The 26,220-nt window shown below is 50.7% G+C and overlaps 6 protein-coding genes across 6 annotated transcripts; 2 read left to right on the top strand and 4 right to left on the bottom strand.

Moving 5' to 3' along the window:
- Positions 1-22: 22 nt before the first annotated feature.
- STEHIDRAFT_116690 (uncharacterized protein) lies at positions 23-2,349 on the bottom strand (the record flags this gene model as incomplete). Its single annotated transcript, XM_007311610.1, has 14 exons — positions 23-395; positions 427-514; positions 574-614; positions 673-764; positions 819-867; positions 918-1,005; positions 1,064-1,077; positions 1,142-1,274; positions 1,332-1,598; positions 1,652-1,734; positions 1,800-1,993; positions 2,057-2,110; positions 2,192-2,216; positions 2,270-2,349. 14 exons carry the CDS (start codon positions 2,347-2,349, stop codon positions 23-25), a joined length of 1,581 nt encoding a protein of 526 aa, XP_007311672.1.
- Positions 2,350-3,175: 826 nt separating this feature from the next.
- On the top strand, positions 3,176-5,363 carry STEHIDRAFT_116689 (uncharacterized protein; the record flags this gene model as incomplete). Its single annotated transcript, XM_007311609.1, has 11 exons — positions 3,176-3,414; positions 3,479-3,555; positions 3,613-3,783; positions 3,839-3,977; positions 4,042-4,153; positions 4,374-4,376; positions 4,444-4,446; positions 4,514-4,516; positions 4,584-4,656; positions 4,724-4,795; positions 5,107-5,363. The coding sequence occupies 11 exons, from the start codon at positions 3,176-3,178 to the stop codon at positions 5,361-5,363; spliced, it is 1,149 nt and encodes a 382-aa protein (XP_007311671.1).
- Positions 5,364-8,230: 2,867 nt separating this feature from the next.
- STEHIDRAFT_135848 (phosphotransferase family protein) lies at positions 8,231-10,354 on the bottom strand (the record flags this gene model as incomplete). The annotated part of the gene is made up of 4 exons (XM_007311608.1): positions 8,231-8,710; positions 8,765-9,135; positions 9,185-9,857; positions 10,325-10,354. 4 exons carry the CDS (start codon positions 10,352-10,354, stop codon positions 8,231-8,233), a joined length of 1,554 nt encoding a protein of 517 aa, XP_007311670.1.
- On the bottom strand, positions 10,346-11,233 carry STEHIDRAFT_126579 (uncharacterized protein). The gene is made up of 3 exons (XM_007311607.1): positions 11,140-11,233; positions 10,551-11,068; positions 10,346-10,493 (listed from the first exon to the last, which is right to left on the bottom strand). The coding sequence occupies exon 2, from the start codon at positions 10,938-10,940 to the stop codon at positions 10,671-10,673; it is 270 nt and encodes an 89-aa protein (XP_007311669.1). The 5' UTR covers positions 10,941-11,068; positions 11,140-11,233; the 3' UTR covers positions 10,346-10,493; positions 10,551-10,670.
- A 4,171-nt stretch (positions 11,234-15,404) lies between these two features.
- On the top strand, positions 15,405-18,527 carry STEHIDRAFT_173203 (uncharacterized protein; the record flags this gene model as incomplete). Its single annotated transcript, XM_007311606.1, has 8 exons — positions 15,405-15,813; positions 15,872-15,955; positions 16,013-16,225; positions 16,278-16,570; positions 16,627-16,723; positions 16,786-17,209; positions 17,260-18,037; positions 18,096-18,527. The coding sequence occupies 8 exons, from the start codon at positions 15,408-15,410 to the stop codon at positions 18,525-18,527; spliced, it is 2,727 nt and encodes a 908-aa protein (XP_007311668.1).
- An 888-nt stretch (positions 18,528-19,415) lies between these two features.
- On the bottom strand, positions 19,416-24,935 carry STEHIDRAFT_116686 (uncharacterized protein; the record flags this gene model as incomplete). Its single annotated transcript, XM_007311605.1, has 4 exons — positions 19,416-22,027; positions 22,084-22,344; positions 22,444-23,288; positions 23,419-24,935. 4 exons carry the CDS (start codon positions 24,933-24,935, stop codon positions 19,416-19,418), a joined length of 5,235 nt encoding a protein of 1,744 aa, XP_007311667.1.
- Between the last annotated feature and the right edge of the window lie 1,285 nt (positions 24,936-26,220).

The raw sequence follows: 26,220 nt of genomic DNA, 5'->3' as shown, positions 1-26,220 counted from the left end.
CGCATCTTCCTTATTTCCACCCTCAGTTAGTCATGCTCGTTTCGGACCCGACGGAGCCCTTTGCCTCTGTAACGAAACGCTCTGACGGTTGGAACCGATAAACTTCAATCAGCCTCTCAACCTCCTTGATAACCTCCTGGCTTTTGAAAGCCTTCGAACGTGTCGCGAACGACCGTATTGCATCGTGCGCACTGCTCGGAGAATGCGCCACATTGTGCGTATAGGAGCGCAAGGCGAGCTCGAAGAGCTCTTTAGTGACCAAAGTCGATTTCGAGGCTTCCCGACGAGCCTGCATAAGGAGAAATAGACTTTGCATGACGATAGTGAGGTCGACGATGTAGCCCATCATGCCTCGCAGAATAGCGGGACTAGAGGCAATTCCATCAATGTCGATTCTATGTAATATGGCATAGTGGATATACGTACGTGACCGCGACGGCTTCGTATACCCATGTCGCAAAGACCAGACCGACGGCGATGGGCATCGCGAACGGGGCCGCTGGAGGAACGATTCCTTGAATAGCAGGAGATAAGCCAAAACGGCATGCTGGTTAGAGGGATGGAAAGACGCACCAGATACGATGCCTGCGACAGTAGTAATGGTGCCGGCAGACCTGGTTAGTACGTCAGTTGAACCGGATTTAGTAGAAAACAAACGACATGTATACATACACATGTTGCAGGATCCCACTACGTTTTTCGACTAGATCGGCCTGAAGTGCAGAGATGGTGGCTGTAGTGATCTTAGACGCGGGAGCGAGAATCTATACCGTTACGGACTTTCATCAGGACTCATGCCGGAATGGACTAGAATGGACTAAAGGTAAGCTGTCACGCGCCTTGTCCGGGTCGTACAACCCCCAGAGCCTGCCAAAGCGTCAAACATCAACGTCTTATGGAAAGATCACGCTACTCACTGAACGATCTCTTTGTGGACAACTGCAAGCCATTTATCGAGTGACCTCCCCGGCAACTTCACCGCTGTGGATAGCCCGCGCCAGTAACCTTGTCACGAAATCATGAATGAAGCCATATAACTTGCAAACGATCTTTCCACGCTCACGTTGTTTTCCAACGCTGTGGTAGTAGATGGTTTCAGTGAACATCCTCAAGCCAGAAACAGTTCCGACAGAGAACTTACTCGATCGAAGCTCTGATCTTCATACCAGTACTCTTTTGTTGAGTTATAGCCCAGAGGACGCGTACTGATTGATCGATGCATCCACGTGTTGTCTCGATAAGCTCATCCAGCGTGTCTGCGTAATTTGGATGAACTGTTCAGAAATGGGTCAGTCACGACGACATTCATGGAGTATCTCAGTAGTACACACCTGATATCGCCACCCAGGGGAAACCGTTAAGTTTCTCCTCAGATGTCACAAACTCTTGAAGTTTTGCATGACCGAGAGAGAGAATGGATTTGTCGATAGGTGCTACCTGAGCCACTGGAGTCGCGGGATCACTACTTAGATCAGATTCGCCATCATTCATATCCCAGCCCTCCTCTACGTCCCCGTAAAGATCTTCTTCTTGCGCAGGAGGCATAAGGCTCGTCACTAGCTGATCAAACTTCGTGAGCACGACGATAATCGGCACGCCTAGAAAGAATGAGCTAACGCGCAGAACGTGTTCAGTATGAACTTGAACGCACCGATATCCTTCTGCAGGCGGAGTATCTCCTCGTCTCCAATCTCTAGCAAAGGCTCTCCATATGCCGGAGTCGTGGTACAGAGCCTGGCACGTTGGTCAAAATATCAGGATGGATATTCTGCGTAAATAGATGAACGGAGAGAGCTTACCATATTGCATGGAGTCTGTCCTTGGTTTCAGGCATGCTGCTACGTTCATGAATGAACTTCTTTACAGTCTCGAAGTTAGCAGCATCTCCATGAGAGAATCCTTGAGAGTCATGTAGAATCAAGCGAGGATTCTGCTCAGATTGGATTTCACAGCGGATATCTGAGCTCCCGGCTGTGCGTCCGTGCTGTACAACCTAGCAAGGATGATTCGCAAGTGATCAATGAGTATAGAAGACGAGACATGAACTTCATCTCACTGTATATTGGGCTCCGAAGACGGCGTTGACCAAATGTGACTTTCCGACTCCGCTCTACAATATGGCCCAGGTAAGCTCAGTGAGCACGCAGCAACAGGAGAACGACTCGGAGTGTGGGGGAAAACTCGAGCTGACCCTTCCCACTACGAGAATGCGGAACCTGTACAGTGCATGCAAGTCAGAATACCGCAAAGATGCGATAGTCTAGCTTACTTTTCGCAGGTATTGAGGATGTCGTCGACTGTCGACTCTAATTCACCCTCAAACGTTAGGACTTCCTCGGTACTAGCCATGGTTATAGTCAAGAGTAGAGGGAAGCAGGCTCATCAAGAGTTGTGGGTGAGTGACAGCTGTTTTGAGAACGATAGGCAGGGCTCATGTTTTCTATGTGCACAAACAAGTGATGGATGTAGCCAAACAACTATCGTAAGTACGTCACTGCCACTGATGCAGGGTATGTGCCGCAACGAGAACTCTACGCACCCGAGCGCGCAGAGTGCAGATTTCCTCGTGAGATTCGGTCTACAGCGGATGCGAGACTAGATGTAACTTGAAGACGATGTTCTGAGAACACAGTTGCTGGGGGAGGGGGTATCGAGCAAGGCCCTTCGCGGAAATTGAGATGGGTGCGAACCACGCGGAGGAATAGGCACATACTACTAGAGGCTGCTTCTCTCTGTATGGAAACAGCTGGAATATCCCACCTAAGTACCGCCTGCCTCACGCGACCACGTAATGATATTCTGTCGATGTAGCCGTGGGAGTGAGAGTGGTCCTAGCGCAAGCTGTGTGCTGCGTCGTAAGCGTCTCTTTCCGTCGTCTTTCAATCCCCCATCACGGACTCACCACTATGGATATCTCAGCCGAAGAATTGAGAACACACTCCCATGTCTTTCGCGTTTTGATTGTCGGAAGGCGAAACGCTGGAAAGACAACAATTCTAAAGAAAATGGCCGGAGCCGAAACTGGAGAAGAGCCCGAGTTTCGAGATCGAGACGGGAAATTGATTCGAGTGCCAGTAGGTGTACACAGTACCCGTCTCCTACCTGAAATAAGACGATGGCTGAAGTGATGATGATAGGATGACAACGTCCATATTCTCAAGTCGGGGCTCACAGTATGTCTGGTTTCTTGTCCGCATTCGAACTGTTGTTGACGATCAAGTTCCAGCGCGGGATGAGCATGATTGAATGGGAGATCAGCTACCCAAGCAACCCATATTTGGTATTTCATGACTCTCGCGGGATTGAATCGGGTCCCGAATCTGAGCTGGGTGAATCGAGCATCGAGCATATCTGGTCATTCATAGAATATCGGAGAGCGCAGCCAAGACTTCGAGACCAGATACACGCAATTTGGTATGTGTAATAAGTGGTCGATACTTTGTGTCAGATTGAGGCAACTATCTCCATGATGGTATAGGTTCTGCTTGCCAATGGACAATCCGAGGGTTCCCAGTGAATCATTTGAGTTAGCCTTCTTCGAAAGAGACGTTGGAGGTGAATGTTAACTATTTTTGACATGTGTCTAAGTAGCGATAATTGACTTCTTTGCAGTTCCGGTAATCGTAGTCTTGACAATGTATGAAGCTCTCGCTGAACGTGTGAAGGATAAATTACTCGGGCGAGAGCCGAGTAAAGAAGAAGTACGGAGACATGCGCAGAAGAATATTATGAAACCAATGAGGAGAACTGCATACCCACCTGCCGGTTACGTACAGACACATCGTGAGTTATAATTTTCCTACATGATGATACCCATTGACTGCTGTTTCATATCTAGATCATGGAGATGGGTGCACCATGCTTTCAGAGAAGACTCATAAAACGATATGGATCACTGGACTAGCCACCACATTTGCAATGTCACAACAGGCATCAGCACGCTTAGTTTGCCAGGAAGTATTTCAGAATGCCCTCAGGTAGACATATGTATCATGCTTGCATGCCATACCCGTGACTAATACTGACCGTCCTTGCAAAAAGTGACAAAGTCATAACACGACTTGGACAAATGCTGCAGCTTGCGGTTTCTTCAAAGCATCTAGCTGAAGAATTGACTTATGATGCACTATGGATGATGCCCTTCTGGAGAAATGTAAGTGTATTGTGCACAACATCAAGTTGTCAAGTGGTTTTCATGCTTATGGTAGTTTTCCAGTATGTAGGTCCAAACAGGAAAACCTAGGATAATGCATCAAGTTGACCCTTGCCCTTGCACTTGCCCTCAACATCTCTGTCTCGGAAGCTTGTGAGTACCCTCTGTGTAATACAGCCCTTAGAGCTGACCCTTGTCATCAACATCTCTACTTGCTTAGACAGTAAGTACCCTTTGTGTGATCGAGCCCTGAGAGCTGACCCTTGTCCTCAACATCTCTGCCTTCCTAGGATGTGAGTACTCTCCATGTGATACAGCCCTTAGAGCTAACCCTTGCTCTGCACATCTCTGTCTCTGTAGCTTGTGAGTACCCTCTGTGTGATCCAGCCCTCATAGTCGACCCTTGCTCTCAATATCTCTATCTCTGTAGTTCGTGAGTACCCTCCATGTCATCCAGCCCTCAGAGCTGACCCTTGCTCTGCACATCTCTGTGTCTGTAGCTCGTGAGTACCCTCCCAGTGATCCAGCCCTCAGAGCTGACACTTGCCCTTGAAATGCCCACATTCTTAGGATGTGAGTACCCCCACATGATCCAGCCCTCAGAGCTGACCCTTGTCCATGACATCTCCACCTTCTTAGCCTGTGAGTATAAGATTTTAGCATTTGCTTCCTGAAGTGATGTTTGTTTCCCCTCCATCAATTTTTGTAGACAAGGATGGGTGATGAGCTCCTAGAAGAAAGAAGATTGATTACAGGAACAATCCAACATTGGGTACACTACCATAATCCTGTCTCTCCATTTGACATGTTTCTCTGAGTGAGATTTATATAGCTTAGTTTCAAGGATATGTCTGCCAGCTTCCATATGGCACCTTGTATCCAGTTCATTGCTGGTGCGGTCATATTCCTTGTCTTCTTTGTTTGCATAATGTAACCCCACTCATATCCCACAGTCACCTGCATTCTAGGCATTTGGACCGCAAAAAAGTCTCGGAAGCCATGGAACTTCATTAAAGAGGCTATCAAGCGGCTGGATTGCATGCCTGAATTCAGGGAGACTGTCCTCACCAGTGTCAAGAAAACACTTAAGGACTTCAAAGGAGATCGAAAGAAGTGTAGTTGTGCACTTGCAGAGCTCGTAGTGGGCTATGCCAATGAACTGTACAAGAATCAGCCTTTGGAGTCATACAAAACAACGTCCCAATCATGAATGGTATGGTTAAACTTTTAGAATTCATGTTCAGGAGGATCTAACCACAAAGTATTACAATCTAGGATGGCGGTGTGGGTGTCAATCGAGTGATCGCGGGTGATGTCATATAAGGGAAGACAGGAATGGGCTGTCGATGCCAGGTGGTGAACATAGCCTTGTGTATATGTGAACGGAAACAAGGGGTGGTCATGGTAGATGTTTCCGCAGAGCAAGCACACGATATAGGGCTTGGATAAATCTTATCTCTGTTTTTCGTCGGTCTCGATATGCATGCATTTTGTACATCGACCTGGTCGAGATCACAAATGCATAACATCGCTCCAGTGCTATCTTGGTAACCACAAATCAACACAGCTGGGCACCATGTTCTGCTGCTCCGATTCTTCGACTTGCACTACAGTGCATAACTGATCCAAGTCTAACTTAGGACGGTATGGCCAACGCCTCCGCCTCATTGATCGAGTTCTCAGCATCCTTGCTCTACTTCCCGGTCCTGCAAACAGACGCAGAACAGAGCAAAGTAATGATTGATCAACGCAATCCGTAGCAATCCATGATCAGAGCAAGAAGTTCCGCACTCGCTCTCTCCATGTTCTTCCTTTGCTTCATAAATTCTACGCAGATAGCAAGCGTGGCCCAGTGCATCTCAGTGATGGTGTACATTGCGGAGTGACAAGGAGCGCAATTTGAGGTACTAACCAGAGTGGATCCATTGTACGATGCCAGATCGGTCATGTCATCCCCACCACGAACTCCAGCAGCAACGACAGAACACAAGGGGAGTGACGTTACAATGGAGAAGTAAAATAACGGGACGAAGTCACGAGCTCAGAGAAGCAGAATTTACTGCCTCTCAAGCCTGGCTCGCGTAGACGTGTTCCGCTCACAAGTCGATGATGCATAGCATCGAAGAGTAATAATAGAGAAGAAGGAAATATACTCGCTTCGGTTAATAACATCGCTTCCGGGGCAGATTGTCTTGTACGTATGTCGTAAAGGCTCTGATGTTTAGTACCTGTCCGCAGTGAAACCGAATCCAGAATCATCAATAAGAGAACGGATGTACCGAGAGAACTAATCAGATTCCACCTGATAGTGACACAGCAACACACTCACAACTACGCCAGCCGCTCCACATCGGTATCGTCGAAGTCTGGCGAGATCGGTGGACGCAGCAGGGTGTTGGTTTCTTTTGAGGTGGCGATGTGGGTGTGCGGGTAGAGACGGAAGGCTAGAGGACGTGCGGCTGCTAAGTGCGCTAGTGAACGGGGATGAAGTGGACGTTAGCTATAAGGGGAAAAATGTAGAAATAGAGAGTGGGGTGGAGTGGAAACGGAGGAGCGATAGGGAGGGCAATGTGGATCCGTGATGATGAGCTAATTGGTGGAGGAACAAGAGAGTCGAAGAAGGGCGAAGATAAACGGAGGCGGAGAGATGTCGATGTAACGGAAGGCAAAGGTTGCGAAACGAGAGGAACGAGGGATAGACAAGCAGGTGCAGGTGGAAAGTCGAAAAGAAAAAAAAACGAAAGAAGAAAATTATTGAACGAGAATTGGTGGGCAAAAATAAACTTCACCTGTAAACGTCGTCACCAACTCATTCATAACATCTGGCTCCTTCCACTCTCCCTATCTAGCTGCCTCCGCCTCGTCGTCTGGAAGCACCTCCAGCGATAACAAAGTTGTGCCGTCTCGTTCGCCTTTCCGCTGGTCCATATTGAATGTCGATGGCATTTCACGACAAGTAACAGCCGGATAAGGCTAGACAGAGGTACGTGGTGTATGAGAACTGTACGTCCGTTAAGCATCGCGTTACGGACTGAGGAGCAGACGGATCGTACCATCGAAAGTTTTCAAGCTGGAGCTGGTAACCTTTACGAGCGCGTCATTGTCTCAACCCGCCAACGGGGTAGGCGTCGGGGAATTAGACACTGGGTTCCTAGCACAGAAATAAGATCAACATCTACTGGACTTCTCACCTGTCCTCCGGTAGTAAAGGACGAAAAGCGAAAAATATATATATCAGCGCGAGCACGCACCGTATAGCTCGCACTAGTACAAAGCGCCATCTTCCGCCACTGGCTACGCTCATGAAGTACGTGAATCCCTAGATGATGAACACGTCTGAGGAGTTGGGCGTATATATGCTGTCCGCGCCAAGGTTGAACTCGCCCATCGTGCAGTGTTCGTTAAGCAAGCCGCAAGTGGAGTCGGAGAACAGACGATAAGAGGAACACTCGAGTTGTACAAAGCACCAGCGGCGAGCAATTTCAGAATGTGCTACACTCCGTCGTACCAGATGCTACACAGCAAGGACATAAAAATGCAAGGAACGGTGGGCGTTGGACAGGGAGAGGTCGGAAAGCGAGGTGGAGGACGATGGCGATGGCGAGCATGAGAACGAACATGCGGAACTTCGCTCTTCGAAGTATTCCTAGGAGTTTTATGGCAGAGAGAGTAGGTATCTTAGAGAGAGAAAGACTAGTACCGAGTGTTCAGAGCAAGGACGAGATAGGGAGGTTGCGGTCGAGGCGGCTCCCACGACGGAGATTCGGATTTTCAAAGCGCGGTGCGGCTGCGCCACAGAGAATTGTGGCCCAACTGTTTTCTACCCTGGCACTGATCTCTACTGTCAACATCCTCCCTCCTCGAGTCTCACTTTTCTTTGTGTTGATCTGTGCTGGGCATTGAGGTATCGAAATATTGCTTTCCCACTCTTGACTTGACTGGACATATACAATGCTCTTCTCCCTCGGACTGTCCACAGTCTACATATGCAACCTCATCACGCGAGGCAAATCGTCGTATGTATTAAGGCGCAGAGCGCAAGCGCACGAGCAAGTACTATGGTACATTACGATACGGTCACACACGCATGAAATCGTCCCTTTCCTCACCGGGTGGCATACTTTCCATGAACTCTCTCTTGCATTCCTCATTCCGCGCCACCGCATCATCGTACTCCTCGACCGACACCCAGCCGTCCTCTTGAACACCTATGCGCTCCTGCATCAACACACGCACATCCTCGGTCTCTTGCCACTCAGCAGCATCCACAGCATGCATCTCCCTTTCGGCTGCCGAGAACTCGATTGGACACGCCAGACCGGCGTGCCCCAACGCGTCCCATCGATCCACAATCCGAATAAGGGACTCCCGGAGAGGCACAAAGCCCCCAGACCAAATACGACCGGCGAACTGGATCGGTGGTATGATGAGGTCCCTAGTATGGAAAGAGCGCGCGCGATAATAGTCTGGACTTCGTGAGGCGCAGGTCGCCGCGTACAGTTTATGTCGATTCGTCAGCTCATTGTGAAGTGCCGTTTCCTGCTGGTCAAATGTTTCCTGTTGTTCAAACTTGTCAGGCAGCGAGATACTTTTCGGGTAGTAAAAACGTACTGGAGGTGGGTGGTAACGAATGAAGCGAGGGGTACGAGCCTGCAGATATAGAGGTCGCAGGGAGGTATGCTGCCAATCTATGACAGCCGTGATCGTGACCTTTCCGTTGGCTAAGTCCTCCGGTAAGACGAAGATGTTGCCAAAATGTAGATCGGTGTGCCACAGAGTTGGGCGCACCACGCCACGGGCTGGAGGACGGAGGTAAGGAAGTACGGATTCGTACCGTGTGAGCAGGGAGAGGTGTGACGGAGGGTGCTGGATGTTCACAGGTGGATCGAAAGGGCCGGGGTTTGGATTGGGGATCGCATACTTTTCTATCCAAGAACGCTCACGAAGGGATTCGGCCTTAAGACTCGATAGCGCATTTTTCCCTGTGACAGACGTTAAGTGACAGTCGTTCCGTAAAAGCGGGAGACTCACAGGGTCCACGATCAATATCCATGTCCCGTCTCTCTCCCTCCCAGAATGTCGTGGAGACGCTAGGTCCTAGGACGAAACGATCTTGCCGAGTGCCGTCCACCATTATATCGCGAGAAACCGCCTGATCGATGTCACCGCGGTAGAAAACGCTGCCATAACCCCCTGAGATGGGAGCCAGCAGCCGTGCCTCAATATCTACCCACTCTCGGACGACAGCATCCTTCGTGTCCGAGCACATCTTGTCCCAAACCTTGCCGAGTTCTATCCCAGCCGCCTTTTCCATCACGATGTACTCTGTCTCGACCGGTGTGATCGATGCGTCTGCACACCATGCGAGGACACGAGGGACAGGTACTCCAAGCTGGGAGCGAACAAAGTCGATGGTGGCGACCTCGCTCGCGGTGACGAGACGACCGGGCCCAGCGAGGATCGTCGGAATGCGCGCGATGAGTTCGAGACCATTGTCAAGCTTACACTGGAAGATCTTATTATACGCCCCCTCTGCTAACTTGTCCATCTCGAGAATGGTCTTTCCACCTCCTGCGCGCGCCACCACCTCTTTCAAGGCATCTATGTTGAAACGACGGTAACGAAGAGAAAGCTGGTGTCTTTCGTCGTGAATCCACCGACCAGAGGTATACGGAAAGAAACGGTCGGGATCCGCACCTTCTGTCTGTATCACATTGACATGGCATGCGTGTTCTTCCTTCGCAGAACTTTGAGTACAGAAGAATCGTCGTGTACAGAGAGATAGGTTGGGGAAATATCTCGGGCGCATCATGATGCAGGTCGCGGGCGGGTACGGTAGACAAGGAACTGAAAAGCTGAGCGGCAAGGTATGTCTGAGATGCACGGAACGAAGGGTAGTTTATTCTCTTGAAAACATAAGTAGATCTCAGACAGAGGTGAAACGCTGGCAAGCGTCGGCGTCGAGAGCGAGCAGTTGCCAACAGGCGCCGAACTTTGAAGAGCGGCAAGTCCCGGACATGACGATTTGCAAATAAAGTCGAAATGCCACTCAGCCATCTCGACGCTGTTCAACGAGACGCATACTTACTCTTCTGACTCGGAAAACATAGCTCGTACGCTGCCGTTCGGCACTCTACCTGCTGACCTCACGCCCTCAGTCATCGCTCTCACTCTTGGGCCGACCTTGTCTTCCACAACCATCCTGAAGATACGAAGAACGGGAAACGAGATGTGGTATCGCTGCTTCTACATGTGTCTTGCGTGTTCAAACCTGAGTCCATCAGTCTGGTGGGCTACCTATTCTGTGGATCGGAGAGGATCATTGATGGTCAAAATAAGGGTGCGTCCCTTTCTCTCCTCTCTCCTTTTCCTACAAGTCTAACATCCATGTTATCAGAATAGTGTACTTGGACATTAACCCGCTCTATTTTCATCGCTTTCGCCAACCCCACGGCGCACGATTCGGAGACGACGACACCACGAGCTTAGGATTCCTTAACCTCTGGACGAATTGCATCTACAACGTCGCATACGAACACGTTTTATCCAGCGAGAGACTGCAGTTGCCTACAATCGCCGCGCTGCGAAACTTGCAGAATGTATGCAGCGAGCTCGCGATGAGGAGCACATCGTGAAGGGTGTGGATCGTGCGTGTGGTTATGTGGCCGTAACGGCAAGCGAAGGGTTGAAGCGTCCGAGTCGCTGAGGAATCGGCGTGCGACTGTGGGACGTCCTCGTACGACGATTCATGAGGTGTAGGTCGAACGGAGACAGGTGCATGAACCATGTATAGTCTGATTTGTCTGCATGTATGTGCTACAGGCTAACCGGCCACGAGCAGTATGGTGTGTCTAATCCCCGATGAAGCTGATGAATGAATCCTCGAGAAGTTCCTAGTAGGTATTATAGGCCTGCGTTCGTTTGTCTCCTCGTCCCCCTTCTCTTTCCCTCCGTACCCCATCTGATTAACCAACGATAAACCGCAGGTACCGTCCGACTAATCGCTCTTTCGACAATTGGAGCCTCCAGATGTCCTGTAATCCTTTCGTCAGCATCACACCCTCTGATGTCCCCGATCTGAACCACCTCGAGCTGACCTTAGCAGGGCCCATGGTTTCATGCAAGAATTGCAGGTATGTCTTTCTATCCTCAAAGCTACGCTTACTGGCACGACGTCCGGACTCATCGATGATGTTCACCAACGTTGCACTTCTTCTTCTTCCCCGTCGCCCCTTCCTCTGCCGTTGCCGTTAGAACTCGAATACATCCCAAGATTCAGGTAGTGGTCCACTGAACAAACTGTACGTGGAGGGTAGGAATACTATTCATCGAGTGCGAGCGCATCCGGAGGGATGAAGTCTGCATAATATACTGGGGCGAGAACGGACGCGCTACATATTCCGAATCGTTGAGTACAGCCCTGTCCTGTCATTTCTATTTTGGTACTCCCTGACGATCATTTACTGACTGTGTTTCTCCACCGTGATCTAGAATGAGAAGGCTAAAATGACCTCCGGCGCCTCGCCTTGTCTTGATATTCCGCGTCTGTTCCTACCTTTCTTGGTTTGACTGTTCGCTATTTGTTGACTCCTTGGGCGCTTAAAGTTCTATGGGCTGTGGATCTAACTATCTAGCGTTGCGGCCTACTCGTGACTGGTCTATTCATCACGAGCGTCACGAGCGTCCTAGCTACATTATACTCTGAACTTTGTGATACGAACGATATCAGCGCGGCTTCTACTATTATGCGTCACCCACATTCACTACTTTTATTAGCTGGTCGCATGGAGGATGTACTGGATGGCCGCCCTGCATCCATACAGTCTGGGGAGCAATAATATGTCGAAATCCCAACTCTTGACGTTCGCCCTCCCTCTAAGGCTCTTACTTTTGTCAGCGTCTTTATTGAAAACTTGAGCCCGGCTATCGATAGGCCACACTGTGTGAAGCATTCTATCAACTGTCCCATACACGTCTTTGCACCGAAATGTCTACCATGCGGAGTCTTGTTCTCCGTGTTGCCTCTACTATCGGCTCTATGCTTTATCTGGGCGACTCGCATCGTTTCTCGAACGTTTATAAGACCTGACCTCGAATTCGCCCAGATCTAACAACGTCTTCTTGCCTCATCGAAAACGACTTTGTCATGCGCCTCTCATTCAGCGTCATCCTGTTCGCTGAAGGCGCCATCTTATATGATCCCTCTTGAGCTCAATTCTCATAATAGCTTGTCCTGTTCAGGACGCCACAGAATGGAACTGCAACTACGGCCATGATGTATCTAATCCTTGATCTCGAATGCGTCTGATGATCATGTTTCTACGTTCTTTGTCATGACATTCTGTCTACAGTTTACTACGATCAAGCCAACAATCTACATCTGGTCATCGGTAGTTCTGCATCAACAGAGCACAGGTAGAGCATGATATTTGCATCCATGCATCTTGATCTCGGAATCCTGCTGGATCAGTGCGTTGCTTTTGATGAGATTTCTCTGCCTATATCTATAAGCAGAGGCTCTATCGTTGCATCGCCATCTATAACTCGTACGCAGCTGGCACTGCACGAATCCGCCTCAATTTCGATGCCTGACCAATTACCAACGGTGTCCGTAAAGCTCTCCCAGATGGCTACTTTCCACAAAGAGAATCCACTGATGCGTTTGAAATTGACACGTCTAGACTGATACACAACTATCTCGGATTCGCTGGTCTCTGTGCGTTTAGAATCTACTTTCTGAATCACTGTTATCGAATGGTTCAGCCTTGACATAGATTGTTTTCAGCCATTCTACTCTACGATTATCTTTTGACACTGAGTGCCGAGATTTTGACGATATGGAATGCGCCATTCACTACTAGGACATCCCTCTGGTTTTTAGTCAATCGGTACCCAGCTATGATAGGCCATATAGCATTCAAGTTTCTGGGCCTGGCTAATGTTGTCGCGATAGATAACGTACGTTCCTATATAACTATTTTTGTGTATACTCTCTGACATATTGCGACCGTTACGTTGCCCCATCTGTTAGCATACGTATGTTTTCTTTGTTTTCTTCGAATCCTTCATCCACTCATGCAATCGTACCATGACAGTTGCAAGATATACCGAACATTTGGTCAAATGATCCTTGTTGTTCCGCAAGTTTTAGTATGTCGTGAGTCCTGGACTCATTTACTCACACCATTTAGAGTATGACAGACGCTGATCATGACGCTGGATAGTGACCATGATTACACGCACATGTGCCTTGTATGGGAACTCTCGTCGTATCATCGTTGTCATTGCATGTTTCTCAGTCGTTCTTTTGGGGGCTGTGACGGTGCGTTCACCCAGTATCTGTAGCTCCTCAGAACGATACTGATGTGGTACATGGTGACCGTCCACAACGTAGTGGTCTCTCACAGGACACGGTTCATCCATTAGCATGCCAGGATGCATCCTTTATACTCCACAGTCAGAGTACGCTACTTCCTTTTCTGTAGTGATGGGTTACTCAATGTACCTATAGAGCAATTCGTGAGTTCTCAGACCTTGGTCATTCTTCATCGAAGACTTTTGACACGGTGATACCATCGCCCTGCAGGTCTTGTCGCGTCTTGGGAAGCTCAAGCTGTATTCGACCTTCTCATATTTCTTTTGATCATATCAAAATCAATTCAAGAGCGACGCGCAAACGTGGAGGCATTGAAGTGGAGATTCATGTCGGGTCAAGAAAATTTATTTGAATTGGTCTGTCGCGACGGTAGGATTCACTAATCCTCCCCATCTTCTGTGTTGTTATCTCTGATGCCAGACATATTTCACATCCGTGTAATAGGTGCTCTGTACTTCGCGTAAGTATATCTCACTTTCTCCCTTCTCACAGGCAGCACATCTCAGGTTTAGTCCATCATTCGACTAGGATGATGGTAATGATGCATATCCCGAATATACTTACCTACTACGTAAGCTCGCTCGATTCTTTCTCTCCTATTAACATCTGAATGACTGTCTATGTTGACTGACTTCCATCGACAGCTCGGTGAAGTATGTACGGAGTGTTTTCCGGTAGAGGAAACCTACTGATATGTGACGTTGGTACATTATTCAGCCCACTCTTAAGAGTTCAATGTCGACTTTAACGAGCTGGTAGGTACCATATATCGACTCGGGTGTTTATCTCAAAGTGTCAGTGACATCTCTTCACTGTAATCAGCGTCTCAGTTACCCTTTCGTCTCGCCTTCTCCTCAATATATATGAGTACATCACCCCGAAGGAGTACACAAATCAAACTACGCATGCAATAGTACTCACAACTTGCCTGTCTTTACCGTCTTCACCTGCTCAGTCGACGTCATTGGAGGCGACGTCGAGAACGGGACCACTCGAGAACACTGGGACATACTCTGCCTTCGCATGACCTGGACCGCTCGATGAGTACGTTCACCTCCACTATCTACGTGTCTGATGGGCTTATGGAACTAATTCGGGAGTTCTCCTAGTACTTTGAGGTGTTTGACGTTCCATCCCGGATGGTGTCGGTTTTGATCGCTCTGGTGAAGGATACATCTACTCGTGGTAGGGTTTTGGTGTTATGGTCACGTACCACAACATTTACGCATATTGGTCCATTGCAAGAGTACATTCTCACGCTACCGACTCGTACGTTTTACCATGTTCTCGGATTTTAATATCCCACAACATATGCCAACGTTTGTGTTGAGTGAGCGAATGAGTGAGCAGCAAAAAATCGAATGGTGTCGAAAGCGGTCCGTTCGACTTCCGCGCCAAATTGGCGCGGCCGAATCGTGCTCGCCACCGGCAGCGACGTTGAGCCACATTTTTGGTCTCAAGAAATTTACAGAACTCACGGGATTGTAGCAGAAATCCCGTACTATGCATGTAGAAAAGCCGAAGGAGATTGAAGAAGTTGGGAGAGTGCGTGACTTTCCGTAGCAGTCTAGGAGTGTTTCTTGACGCACAGAAGCACAAATACGAGGCTCTCAGCCAATCAAAAATTGATATGAGCCTCGTTTCTGTGCTCTAGGCCTCTAGAAAGTACACAAATCCTCTACGGAAAGTCGCCAAGTAGAGTACAGAAGTGAAAACAGCTTTTTAGATCCGAGTCAAGAACAGTACCGCGCACCTCTTGCATGTAACCGGCGGACATTGATTCTCGGACATTGCCGATTCCCCATATTATTTGAAAGCGCATGACTCAGCAAGTCCTTTGGGTTGACTCTACGATATCCCTCCCTATCCTGAATCTTCATGTCGTCCTCGATGGTAACGTCTATAATGGCGCTGAGCGGCCACTCGGAATCAGATATATCTCCCCATGTTTCTGACCAGGCGCAGGTATCCGATCAAGAGCTCGAATCCATCACGTACGATTCTATCAGCGACGAAGGTCATGGTCGACTGGATAAACTGGTGTTGGAGTCGACGTTGATAAAGCGGCTCTTATCTCATAATGTCCTTGTACTAGGGAAGAGTCTTAAAGCTGCTGATCGAGTGGATGTCTTGATCGCAATTTGTTCGACTGCTGTCGGCCAGGGTATGTTCGAAGTCGACGAGGACAAGGCAACAAAATTACTATCGAAATATCCGAAGTTAGGCGAACTGGTGGATAGCGCGTGGGTTGCGGGTAGAGGTTTTATTGAGATACGACGCATTAGTCAGTCCTCTGACCATAGGCATTGACTGTGTCGTCGATGTTACTCACACAAATACAGAGGTTCTCAGGGTGGATGAACTGCGAGGCGCCTCCAATATTCAACGCCAGCCTGGTGAAGTGCTTTATGAGGCAAGCATTAAAGGTTCGTAATCATTGTATTCTAGAATTCTTCGATCGCCTAATATTAGAGTATGTATAGCCACGGAACATTCGTGGAATCAAACCTTCGTCGGCCGCGCTAATGTGGCACTCAAAAATCTCATTGTTCGTCATTACAAGACAATAAGGAAGGCTTATGCACCTCACTGCGCAATCGTCCAATCGACGGGAACAGAAAAATCAAAGACTGTTGACGAGTTTAGCAAGCACGACTTTGTCATACCAGTGAATCTTCGTAAGCCTAGAACTGGAGGTACGTATGGTGTCGCCATCTGGATCGTTTCTCTGACCTCAATGCTCGGTAGGTTTCCCCCCGTCTGACGAACAAGTGTACAACTTTCTCGAAACTGGACAACTCATGGCTCTCAGCCCGAATCTCGCAAGGGTTCGGATAAACACCTTCATGTTCGCGTTATTTGAGAAATGTGAGCAGGTTATCATGGCCGCCATCCAAACGCAAGGTGGCAATCCAAAGATTTGGCTCCGTGACAACGGCGCGGCGTGGTTCAGAGAGAAGATGTCAGAAGGCCAAACGATCCACGCTCAAGGTGAATATCGCATGGCATTCTACGACGACGTCGTCAAGCGAGCTGTAGAGGTGAGTTAGTACCAACTCTGGTTACCCTATTTGTATGTTAAGATCCCACGTCGTAGCTGTACGACGATGCTAATATTGCGTTGAAAGCTCGTTCGCCTTCCGCGGTGACCGTGAAGGGAACCTCACCAGAGCCGATACGTTTTAGGGGCCCAAGTGAGTTGATTTATATGCTGAGAGCCAGTTCCCCCTCTGATGAACCGCCTTGTGTTCTTCAGCGGATTCTTCAGTCGTGGACCAAGCGAAATCCCTAGTCAGTCATTGGGGCTTCGGAGACAAGGAAGAAAGAATCCATGCTCCAGCCCTCTACTTAGCCTTCGACGAAGCTCATTCGCTCTCCAGACCCAACGAGATACGGGACACTACAAAGCTATCTCCGTTATCTCATCTTGGCAGTATTCTAAGGTCATGTAGACAATTGCCTCTGTTCGCCATCTTCCTCTCCACCACCGGCAATATCACTCAGTTTTTCCTCCCTAAGGAGGATGACAACTCTGTTCGTTTGGAGAATGGGGAACTGGTGTTGATTCCTCCGTTTTGTGCTCTTGGCTGGGATCAGTGCTGTTCCCCGTACCCTTCGCAACAAATGAATCTATTCGAGGTGTCTTCGCTCTCCTACAAAGCTCGCCTGGGTCGTCCGCTGTGAGTTGTTTTTTATGGTGTTGGAGTCTTCTAATTTATACCGCACACAGCTTTGCGTCTCGTTATGCCTCAGGTGAAGGACTCCAAGGATTAGAGCGCGAACAACTTCTCGACGGTATCGTCGAATTCGCGGCTCAAAAGCTTATCAGGTTCGACCTCGATTCCTGGCCCACTCAACTGAACCTCGATCAGGAACTAGCATGCCTATCCGCCCGCTTGCCCATCGAGTTTATGTCCTCTACCTTAACCCCCTCGACGAGAGCCGAGCAGGATCAAGTCGCCCACCACATGCGCATCTGCTTGTCGGTCGACGAGGCGTTTTGCAAACTCACAACGCTCATTCCTTCAGAGCCAATCGTCTCGGAAGGCGCCTGCCTGCTTATGAACGATGACAGAGTAGCTTTTAATGCACCTGCGGCTCTCTCCCACGTTATCAGTGGCTTCTCCGTGCATCAGGGCGACCGCGGTGAACTCGTGGCTCTACTCGCCTTCACCATTGCCCGGGACAAGGTCGTGCGGCATAATCAAATCCGAGATGGTGTCTTCGGCGTTGTTCCGTTCCTGAGGGCACTCATTACCGTTCCCTCTGAGCCCACTACCCCCCATTCCAAGCCAGCCGACATCTTCGTCGACATCATGAAGATCAAACCGTCGGTTTGCAAAAGTCCAGATGACATGGATCGCCCCCTCGAAGCAGCGTTCGCCGACGTCAACCTTCACTTCAATCATTTTGTAAAGCAGCAAGAACAGAACGGGCTCGACGAGAAGACCATTCTAAGGGTTCATTGCTCGATGCGTAGCGGTGATGGGCGCCAATGGCCAGGCTGGGTTCGATGCACTGTTACCCACAATACTGGGGACAGCGATAGTGAATCGAGATACGCAGGGTTTCATCTTCATGCAGGCCAAAAATGACGAAAATCATACTGCGACTGTCCAGCCCTCGCTTTTCGACAGCATGGACTCCGTGGCGATGGGTTTTCTCAAACCAGGCGAGATACTCAAGACGCCGATCATACGGATCGTCTTTGCTTTGGCATCGAGAACACCTTCCATCAGCTACGTTTCTACTCAAAAACGGGGCAACTTCACGTCTTACGATATCTGGATCGCGGGTCTGAACCCGGACGTGCTTGCCGTCATCTCCAAAGAAGACCAAGCGATCTGGGACGTATTGCTCTCTGCTTCGAGGGGATGGAAGAAGATATACCAGCACGATGACCCGATTACAGTCTCGCTGATGAAGAACATGTCGCCGATGGTCTCGCAAGATCCTGATTTCTGGCCGTTCCGCCCACAAACAGCGCGGGCCGATTGATGTGAGCCCTCACTTCCTTGCTTTTTGGACCCAGTACTAACATGAACTTGTTTAGCATCTATTCGTTCCTTCGATCCACAGTTAGGATTTTTGTGTCCTGGTGCCCCAACTGTGTCGTGACAGTGTGCTCCTGCCATTAACCATTTGCGTTCTCCCTGTCGTTTTGTATTGTCTCGCATGGTCGTTCGTTATTGTTGTACTCTTTGATCAGTAGCAGAGAGGTCGGAGATCAGTAGAAGATATTTAGCAAGCTATTTGTACCATAACGTAGCATAAGGTGCATTCACTCTTCGCTCTTTCTCCTCTGGGTGATGAGTTGGAAAGGGCAAGCTGTCGTTTCTCGAGAGCGAGCTGTAGCGCATTCGGAAAAATGAATACATATGCTCGATCAGGTCAGAGACCTGATAATATACGGAGGCCAATAAGAGGGTCGCTCCTGAGAGTATAACTGACGTTGCGGAATATATCACACCCAATAAACATCTTTAGAAGCTTTTTGCTTTATTCTACTTATCTGCCAACTACTAAGTAACATAATGTACCGACTCCTTGAAAAAGAGAATCGTCGAGCGAGCACCAAGAAGAGCGAGACGAAATAAAACAAACACACGAAGACTCAAAGTAACCCTGAGAAAGACGGAAAGAAAGATGGCAGAAATACACGAAAAGAAAGTCGCGATTAGCACACAAAATAGAACGGACATAGGAGAATGAACAGAAATTATCAAGAAGGAACGAAAAAAAAAGTGACACGAGACTAATGAGACCAACAGGGCAACAAGACTCGGCGAGAGAGAATCGAATGTCGAGAGCACGGCTGCAGATACAATAATATAGATAACATACATCTTAACGGGTTGCTGCTTCGGTCCTCTCTCTCCTCATACACTATCTCGACCAACCACCCGTGGTCCGGCCCCTCGAACTAAGACCCAGATCCTTTCTATCCTTCCCATCTCTCTCCCTTTCCCTCTCACGTTCACGTTCTCTATCCCGATCAGCGCTAGGGCCCCTCGGGACACCCCCGAACCCGAATCCACCACCACCACTGACCCCAACAGAACCAAAAGTACGACCAGGAATCGAAGGCGATGACGCCGAACTCGCAGCTGCAGCAGCTCTCAGAGCTCGCGGACCAGATGGTAACGGTCTCGAACCAGGTGGAAGCAACGGACGCTGAGGGAGACTCAACGAAGGAGCACTGCTTCGAGCTGCGAAGGGTAACGAAGGAAGATGAGAAGGCGAGAGCCCACCAAGCTTGAACGAACGTGGAGCAGATGGCGGTGGCCTTGACGGGAAAGAAGGTCCAGAGGGAGCGGAAGTTGACGGTGTCGAAGCACGAGTATTGGGCGCCGTCGAGTTGGCCACGATTTCGCCTTCTTCCTGAGTCGACTGTCGAGACGGCGGGATGGGCTTTTCTCTGTCGCGCCAGGTCGACGCGTCGGGAGAGGCCATCGGAGAAGTATGAGGTGGTGAAAGCGCACGAGGGTTTGGTGCAGGCGACGATGTAATTGAGCCGAGGTAGTCAACCTCGTCGTCGTCGTCGAGATCGCGAGTGCCATGGCCATTGACCCCGTTTGACGATGACGGCTGAATCGTCGGAGGTATTGGAACAGTGGCAGCCTCCACAGCCTCGGCTTTGGCCTCTCTCGAGTCGAAGACATGCGCGTTCTTCAACGGACTGGATATCGGTGGTGGGAGCACAGTCTTCTCAATCGTTGGAAGCGAAAGCGACCTCGGCGGCGGCGGAGACCAAGGCCTATCCGTAGACGAGAACGAGTCCTGATTCTCGTTGTCATCCTCGTCGTCATCAACATCCATTGCCAACACATCCTTCATAAGCTCCAGCGAAACCATTCCGTTCGTCTTAATCGCCCCTCCCCCTCCGATGCCGTTACCGTTACCATTGTACCTCACCTCCGAACCCTGCACCCGATTCTCCTTCTCGCCATCCGTGTCCTTCCGCCCCTCGTCCGGCCTTCTCTCTTCCACCGCTGCTGGAGACTCAACGACCGGCGTAAGACCGCGCTCCTTCATCTCCTTCTCCTCCTCTTCCCTCTGCTTCTTCTTCCGCATCGCGAAATCCTTGAGCGACATCTTGACTTTCGGAGGTGGCGGAGGCGTGGGCGTTCGCGCGGGTTGTGGAGGACTGGCGGTTCGTTCTCGTGGTGGAGAGGGAGTTCGTTCGCGTGGGGTAGCGGTATGGTCTGGTGGAGGGGTAGTGATATGCTCGCGTGGAGGGGTGGTAATCCGATCTCTAGGTCCCATTGGGGTCCGTTGACGAGGCGAATGCGCTCCCGGTAACGGTGATGTGTCACGCTGCTCAGGAGAAGCACGATCATGGGTGGCATTAGTTTGTCGAGGAGAAAAAAGTCGTTCCGCACTCGGCGGCGACGGAGATCGAGATTTCGACCTGTCCCTCTGCGGAGAAAGAGTAGATGGAGCCGATAGAGGACTCGAGGCCAAGACGATTCCTCGCCCGTCTCCCGCTTCGAGCATACCACCATCCATCACGGCATCTTCACCGTCATCGAGCCGTTCGTGATTGTGTGGAGGAGGAATATGGGTAGGCGTGGATGGCGACGGTGGTGACGAGTGAGAGACGGAATGGACGACGTGGGGTGAGGCAGGAGATTTGAGAATGGGAGGCTCGATAGGATTAATCGGAATTGGCGGTTGTGGATTGGATATCGTGGCAGTGGGTGCAGTCGTATCCTGAGTCCGAGGAGATTGTTCCGGTGGTGACTCCTCCTGCATAGACTGCTCTGGTTCCCGAACCCCTTCCAACTGCCCACCCGACAATGCCTCCTTCCTCCGGAACGGCTCGACCTTAGCCAGCGACTGTGGACTCCCCGCTTTTTCAAGCTCCACAGCCTTATCGCCGTCTCCGTCCACATCCATAGCACCCTCCTCCTTCGCATCGTTCTCCGGAACCGACTCCATACTGGTATCACCCTCCACCTCTCGACCATCCCCAACCTCTTCCACCTCCGACTCAAGCTCGCTCTGTGGCGGGGGCGATTTGGTCGTGATCGATTCAGCGACAGGGTGTGAAGAAGGGGCCGTGGACAGAGGCGATGAGGATTGATTGAACGATAGAATTCGGGGTGGAGATCTCGTCTGCGGGGGCGACCCTGTTCCGGCCATAATCTGTGTCGTCGAACTGCCGAATGATATCTGTGGTGAGGTCAACGAGAGCATCGCGAAATGAGCCGTCGGTGACGGTGTAGCGGTTACTGAGGCCGGCGCCGGTGCTATCGCATGGCCACTCATTGTCAGGTTGGAATCGGGCGTGCCGCTGGAAGGTGCGAAGATGGGATAGGAAAGTGGGTCGGAGGAGCGTCTATCGGATGGGTGAAGATGTGTGGCGGGGTGAGGCTTGTACGCGGGTGAAAGCGAAGGAGAAGGTGAGGATGGGACGGCGGTGGTCGGGTTAGGGGCCGGAGGAGGGGGCATGGTGCTCGCTGTCGGCGTCGGCGTTGATATTGTTGATATCGGACCTTGAAAGATTTCGTCAGTCTTGGTATTCCAGCGCCCGATGATTGAATCGACGCACCATCCATTTCGGCATCCATACCGACAGCCCCCTCCTTCTGCTTGATCTTGCCTTGATCCAACCCTTCGACAGACTGCTTCCCGCTGGCCACGACAGGGACAGTCTTCCGAATCCACCCCTTCCTCATCTTCGGCGGCATCCTCTCCGGCATCTCACTCGCGTCCATCCCGTTATCACCCTCTTTATCCTCATCCATGAGCGAAGAAACCGATCCGGAACGTGATCTTGAAGACCGACGACGCCGACGGTGTGCGGGTAGGTCTGTCGAAATGAGCAAAGAAAACGAAAAAAGAAAAGATGAGAGGAAGACCCCGAGGTGAGTATAATCGCGTATAGCCCATGATTCGACAGATGGCTGACCTGAGACGCCATTACCTGCCCCAGTCTGGTCACTCATCTCCACATCACCATCCAACCCTCCCTCGCGCGCTTTCTCCTTGCCCTTTTCCGTACTTTTCCCCCTTGTCACACTCTTCCCTTTCCCCTTCACATCTCTGCTCGGCGTCGCAGGACTCACCATCACCTCCGGCATCTCCCTCGACTCTGACTCGGACGGTGGTACCATCTCGACTCCCTCCATCCCGCCACTCCACCCCTCGACACCCCTCTCGCGTGTCCTGAACCCGCGCTGGGTACCTACTAACGGCCCTAGGTCAACGTTTGCATTCGACGGGCCCGCGACGTCCAGATTCGCGTTCAGACGGTGGGAGTGCGATTTGGAACTCGACGGGCCGGCGGATGGTGGTCGAAATGAGGTCGATGTGGTTGTCGAATGAGGTTTACGATACAGGTGCGGCGGCTGAACGTACGAATCGGGGACGAGTGGCGAATGCGGGAAAGGCGTTGTTGGCGTCGGTGTCGGGTTATGATAGTTGTTCAGCCATGGATGGCTGAAATGTGGCGTCTGTGGCGTGTACGGCGACTGGGGAGGAGGATGGTTTGAGTCGCGTCCGTTCACACCCGGGCGTTTCTGCGGAGAGGAGTGGGAGGTCGGATACGAGGGATGGTATGCATGCGGAGGATACATGGATTCGGACGGAGCGGGAATATCTCCGTCTACGAACGCGGCCATCATTTGAAGGGCGCAATCTTTCGACTTTGAGCCACAGGCGCAGGTGGTGAATGTTGATGTGAGGGAGTGAAGAATATGGGTCATCTGCGTGCGGAGGTGGGTGATTTGGTGTGGTCTGTTGTGGTGCGAGAATCTGGTCAGTACAGAGTATTAAACGAAAAATAGACGCACGAGATGATACCCAAAAATCAAAGAAATTGAGTAAACAGGAAGAAAATAGAACCAAATAATAGTCATAGATAGAGGCGAACAGGAATACTCACGAGAAAAGATGCGGTGTTTCGATGAGCGCTGGCAACGCATGGATCGCATTCCCGTCGTCCCACTCCCAACCCAAAACAACCTCTTCATTCGCCTTCAAATCTCTCAACGCAAATACTCCAAACGTCAACGGTTCCTCCCCCTCCTCCACCGCTGGAACCTTCTCCCGCCCCCTCTCCCTCTCCTTACTCTCTTCACAGATCACAGGCCTCAGAACGGCATTCGGTCGACATCCACTCCTGACGAACCTCCCTTCGTCTCCTGCGACTCGTGCGTCCAATGCAACGTCGAGTGGCGGTCCGAGAAGGTGTACGAACGGTTTCGGCATGCCGTGGTGGGCATAAGCGTTGAGTGGATCAGAGAGGTAGGAAGACGATGGGATGACGGTCGACGTGAATGGAGTGATGAAAGAGGTGGATGGGATGGGGGAAGTGGCGAGAGTGGCGTATGTCGGTGGCAGAACGCTGTGGGCAGGCAACGAGTCCGAACGAATTGGGTGAATAGATGTCGAGGCGACTGATGGTAGTGACGAAAAATGGACTGGCGATGCATCGAAGGGATGTGTGGCGGGTGGCGGCGACGATGGGGAACTGAGAGCCGTGACACCGCGCCAATGTTGAGCCTGTCGACGCAGCCTATCCTTCGTCTCCGGATTGGGAAAGATATTGTGGGTAATTGGGACATAGCTCGACGTCGGCGGCGGCTCCTCGATCTCGACATGCTCGTCCTCGTCGACTTGTGTCGGCTGAGGATGGTCCTGATGAACAGACGCCCGTCTCCGTTTCGCCTTCTTCTGCTGCTGCGTGCCCGGACTCGTCTCCCTCGCGCCATATCCCTGTCCATTCCCGTGTCCATGCCCATTCGCCATCCCGCCACCTCCGTCTCTCATAGCCGCCATTGCACCAGCCTGCATAGCTTTCAACCGTTCCCTCTGTACCTTCCTTGCCTTCTCTCGATCCACGCCTTTCGTCCCCGCGCAGACCCAACAATGCCATTCTTCTGGTACCTGACTCGGGTCCGTAATCTCAAAACAGGCTGCATGACACCACCTGGAGCAATTGTCGCATGCGATGGAGAAGCCGTCGTCGAAGGTGAAGCCACAGATGCAGTTGATAGCATCCGTCGACGCTTCTTCCGGCCTAGGGAGGCCCGATGAGCTCGAGGCAGCGTAATGACGTGACTTAGAGGAGGAAGAGGGTGCTGGTGATCGTTTGGATAGCGCGGGCGAAGGCGGCGGTCGATGTTGTGGTTGTGGATGGTTGTGGTGAGACGTCGAGGTCGACGCAAAAGTCGAGGACAAAGCCGAAGTACTCCCAGACGCCCCAGTTTCTGAAATGCTCTTCGGCCTATCAAACGATGCAGGAAAAGGTCTCTTCCTCGGTATCGTCGGCGCCGTCGTTGTCGAGCTCGGGGCTGCCGTCGAAGGGTGCGGAAGGGGCGAAAAGACGTGATGGGCTGTGGTGGGCGACTCAGAGAGACCAAGCAGACCGAGCGCGGCCTCGGTCGCATCGTTTTTCATCGAGTGCCGATCCGTCGTCGTCGTCTCTGTCTTCGTCGGTCGTTGTTCGTAAGGTGGGATGGGGTGTGAATTGTGGCGTGCAATATTGGCGAATTATGAGGGTGCGAGGAGAGGAGTTCGGCGTTGTGGGTGTCGTCGCCGATAACAAGACTCGGGTGGCGCGCAAACAATGGCAAACACGCCCTTTTCAGGGACTGTGGCGCGCAGTACCTTTCTTCTCCCTTTCATCGTTCTGGCTCTCTTATGTCTCTGATCGTTCTTGAATGCGCATTGTTCGTCTTAGAATTGTGTGACTCATATTTATACTCCTGAATATTCCCTTGCCATCCACCGCAAATGCGCGCTGAATGAGAGTTCAATTTGTCGTGGCGATCGTGCAGTGTGGCGCAGGTGCGTAGACGACGTCGACTTCCACTTGGTTAAATATCTCTTACAGTATCTTTACGGTAGTAGTCTGTAACTCACAGCTTCCACCTCAGTTAACTGCTGGATTCATACCATTCAAGATCGTACGCGTAACCAAATAAGTATCTGAGTTGTCAATGCGTGGCGGTATCCTTCGGGGTCCATCAAGTGTATACCGATACTTAGCCGACGTGTCCTTTGCTCTGCATCGACGATATTGCTCCTCTCGGGCAAAATATTCACTGTATATCTTCATGCTGGCTAGCTGTCGACACCGCTAGGTACCCAATCCCCTAGTCGGCGCCTGGCTGCTCGATACCTAACATCCCATTCGAGCATATAAGGGAGCCTCGACCCGACGCTAGTGCGATGCGTTTACAAACGGAACATCGCTGAGGTTAGTGCGTTCTCCTTCGGCTCCTATCCGTCCATACCTACGCTCTGGGACGCCTGCACTTCTGCACAAAAGTCGCCGTACTGAAGATTGGACGTCATCGTTGTATCATTCAGGTCCCAGAAATTAAACAAACTACTTCATCGTATCCTACACCTACCATACACAAGCAACCGCATAAGCCCTCCACATCTGAATGCGATTTCGACCACTCTTCAAGGCATGCAAAGAGAATACTATCCCCCGTCCTCGACCTCTGGAACGCTGCGAGATCCTACCTTCCTCTTACGCCAACGCTCATCGAGATGCTTTTAAACACTCTCCTCGCCACCACTCTCCGCCCTAGCTCTCTAACGCCTGACCAGCACGTACGACATTACATCCTCCCTCTCCAACACCAATTTACAACCACCCGGATCAGTATCCACGCTGCTCATGACGCCTTTCCTATAGTCCTTTCACGATATTCAGCATGCTCATTTGAGC

Source organism: Stereum hirsutum (assembly GCF_000264905.1).
Source record: "Stereum hirsutum FP-91666 SS1 unplaced genomic scaffold STEHIscaffold_29, whole genome shotgun sequence".
Taxonomy (NCBI): Eukaryota; Fungi; Basidiomycota; class Agaricomycetes; order Russulales; family Stereaceae; genus Stereum; species Stereum hirsutum.
This window is presented reverse-complemented; position numbering and strand designations above follow the sequence as displayed.

Coding starts and splice junctions, on each gene's coding strand:
- STEHIDRAFT_126579 (XM_007311607.1), bottom strand. CDS start 10,940: ATGGTTCATGCACCTGTCTCCGTTCGACCTACACCTCATGAATCGTCG.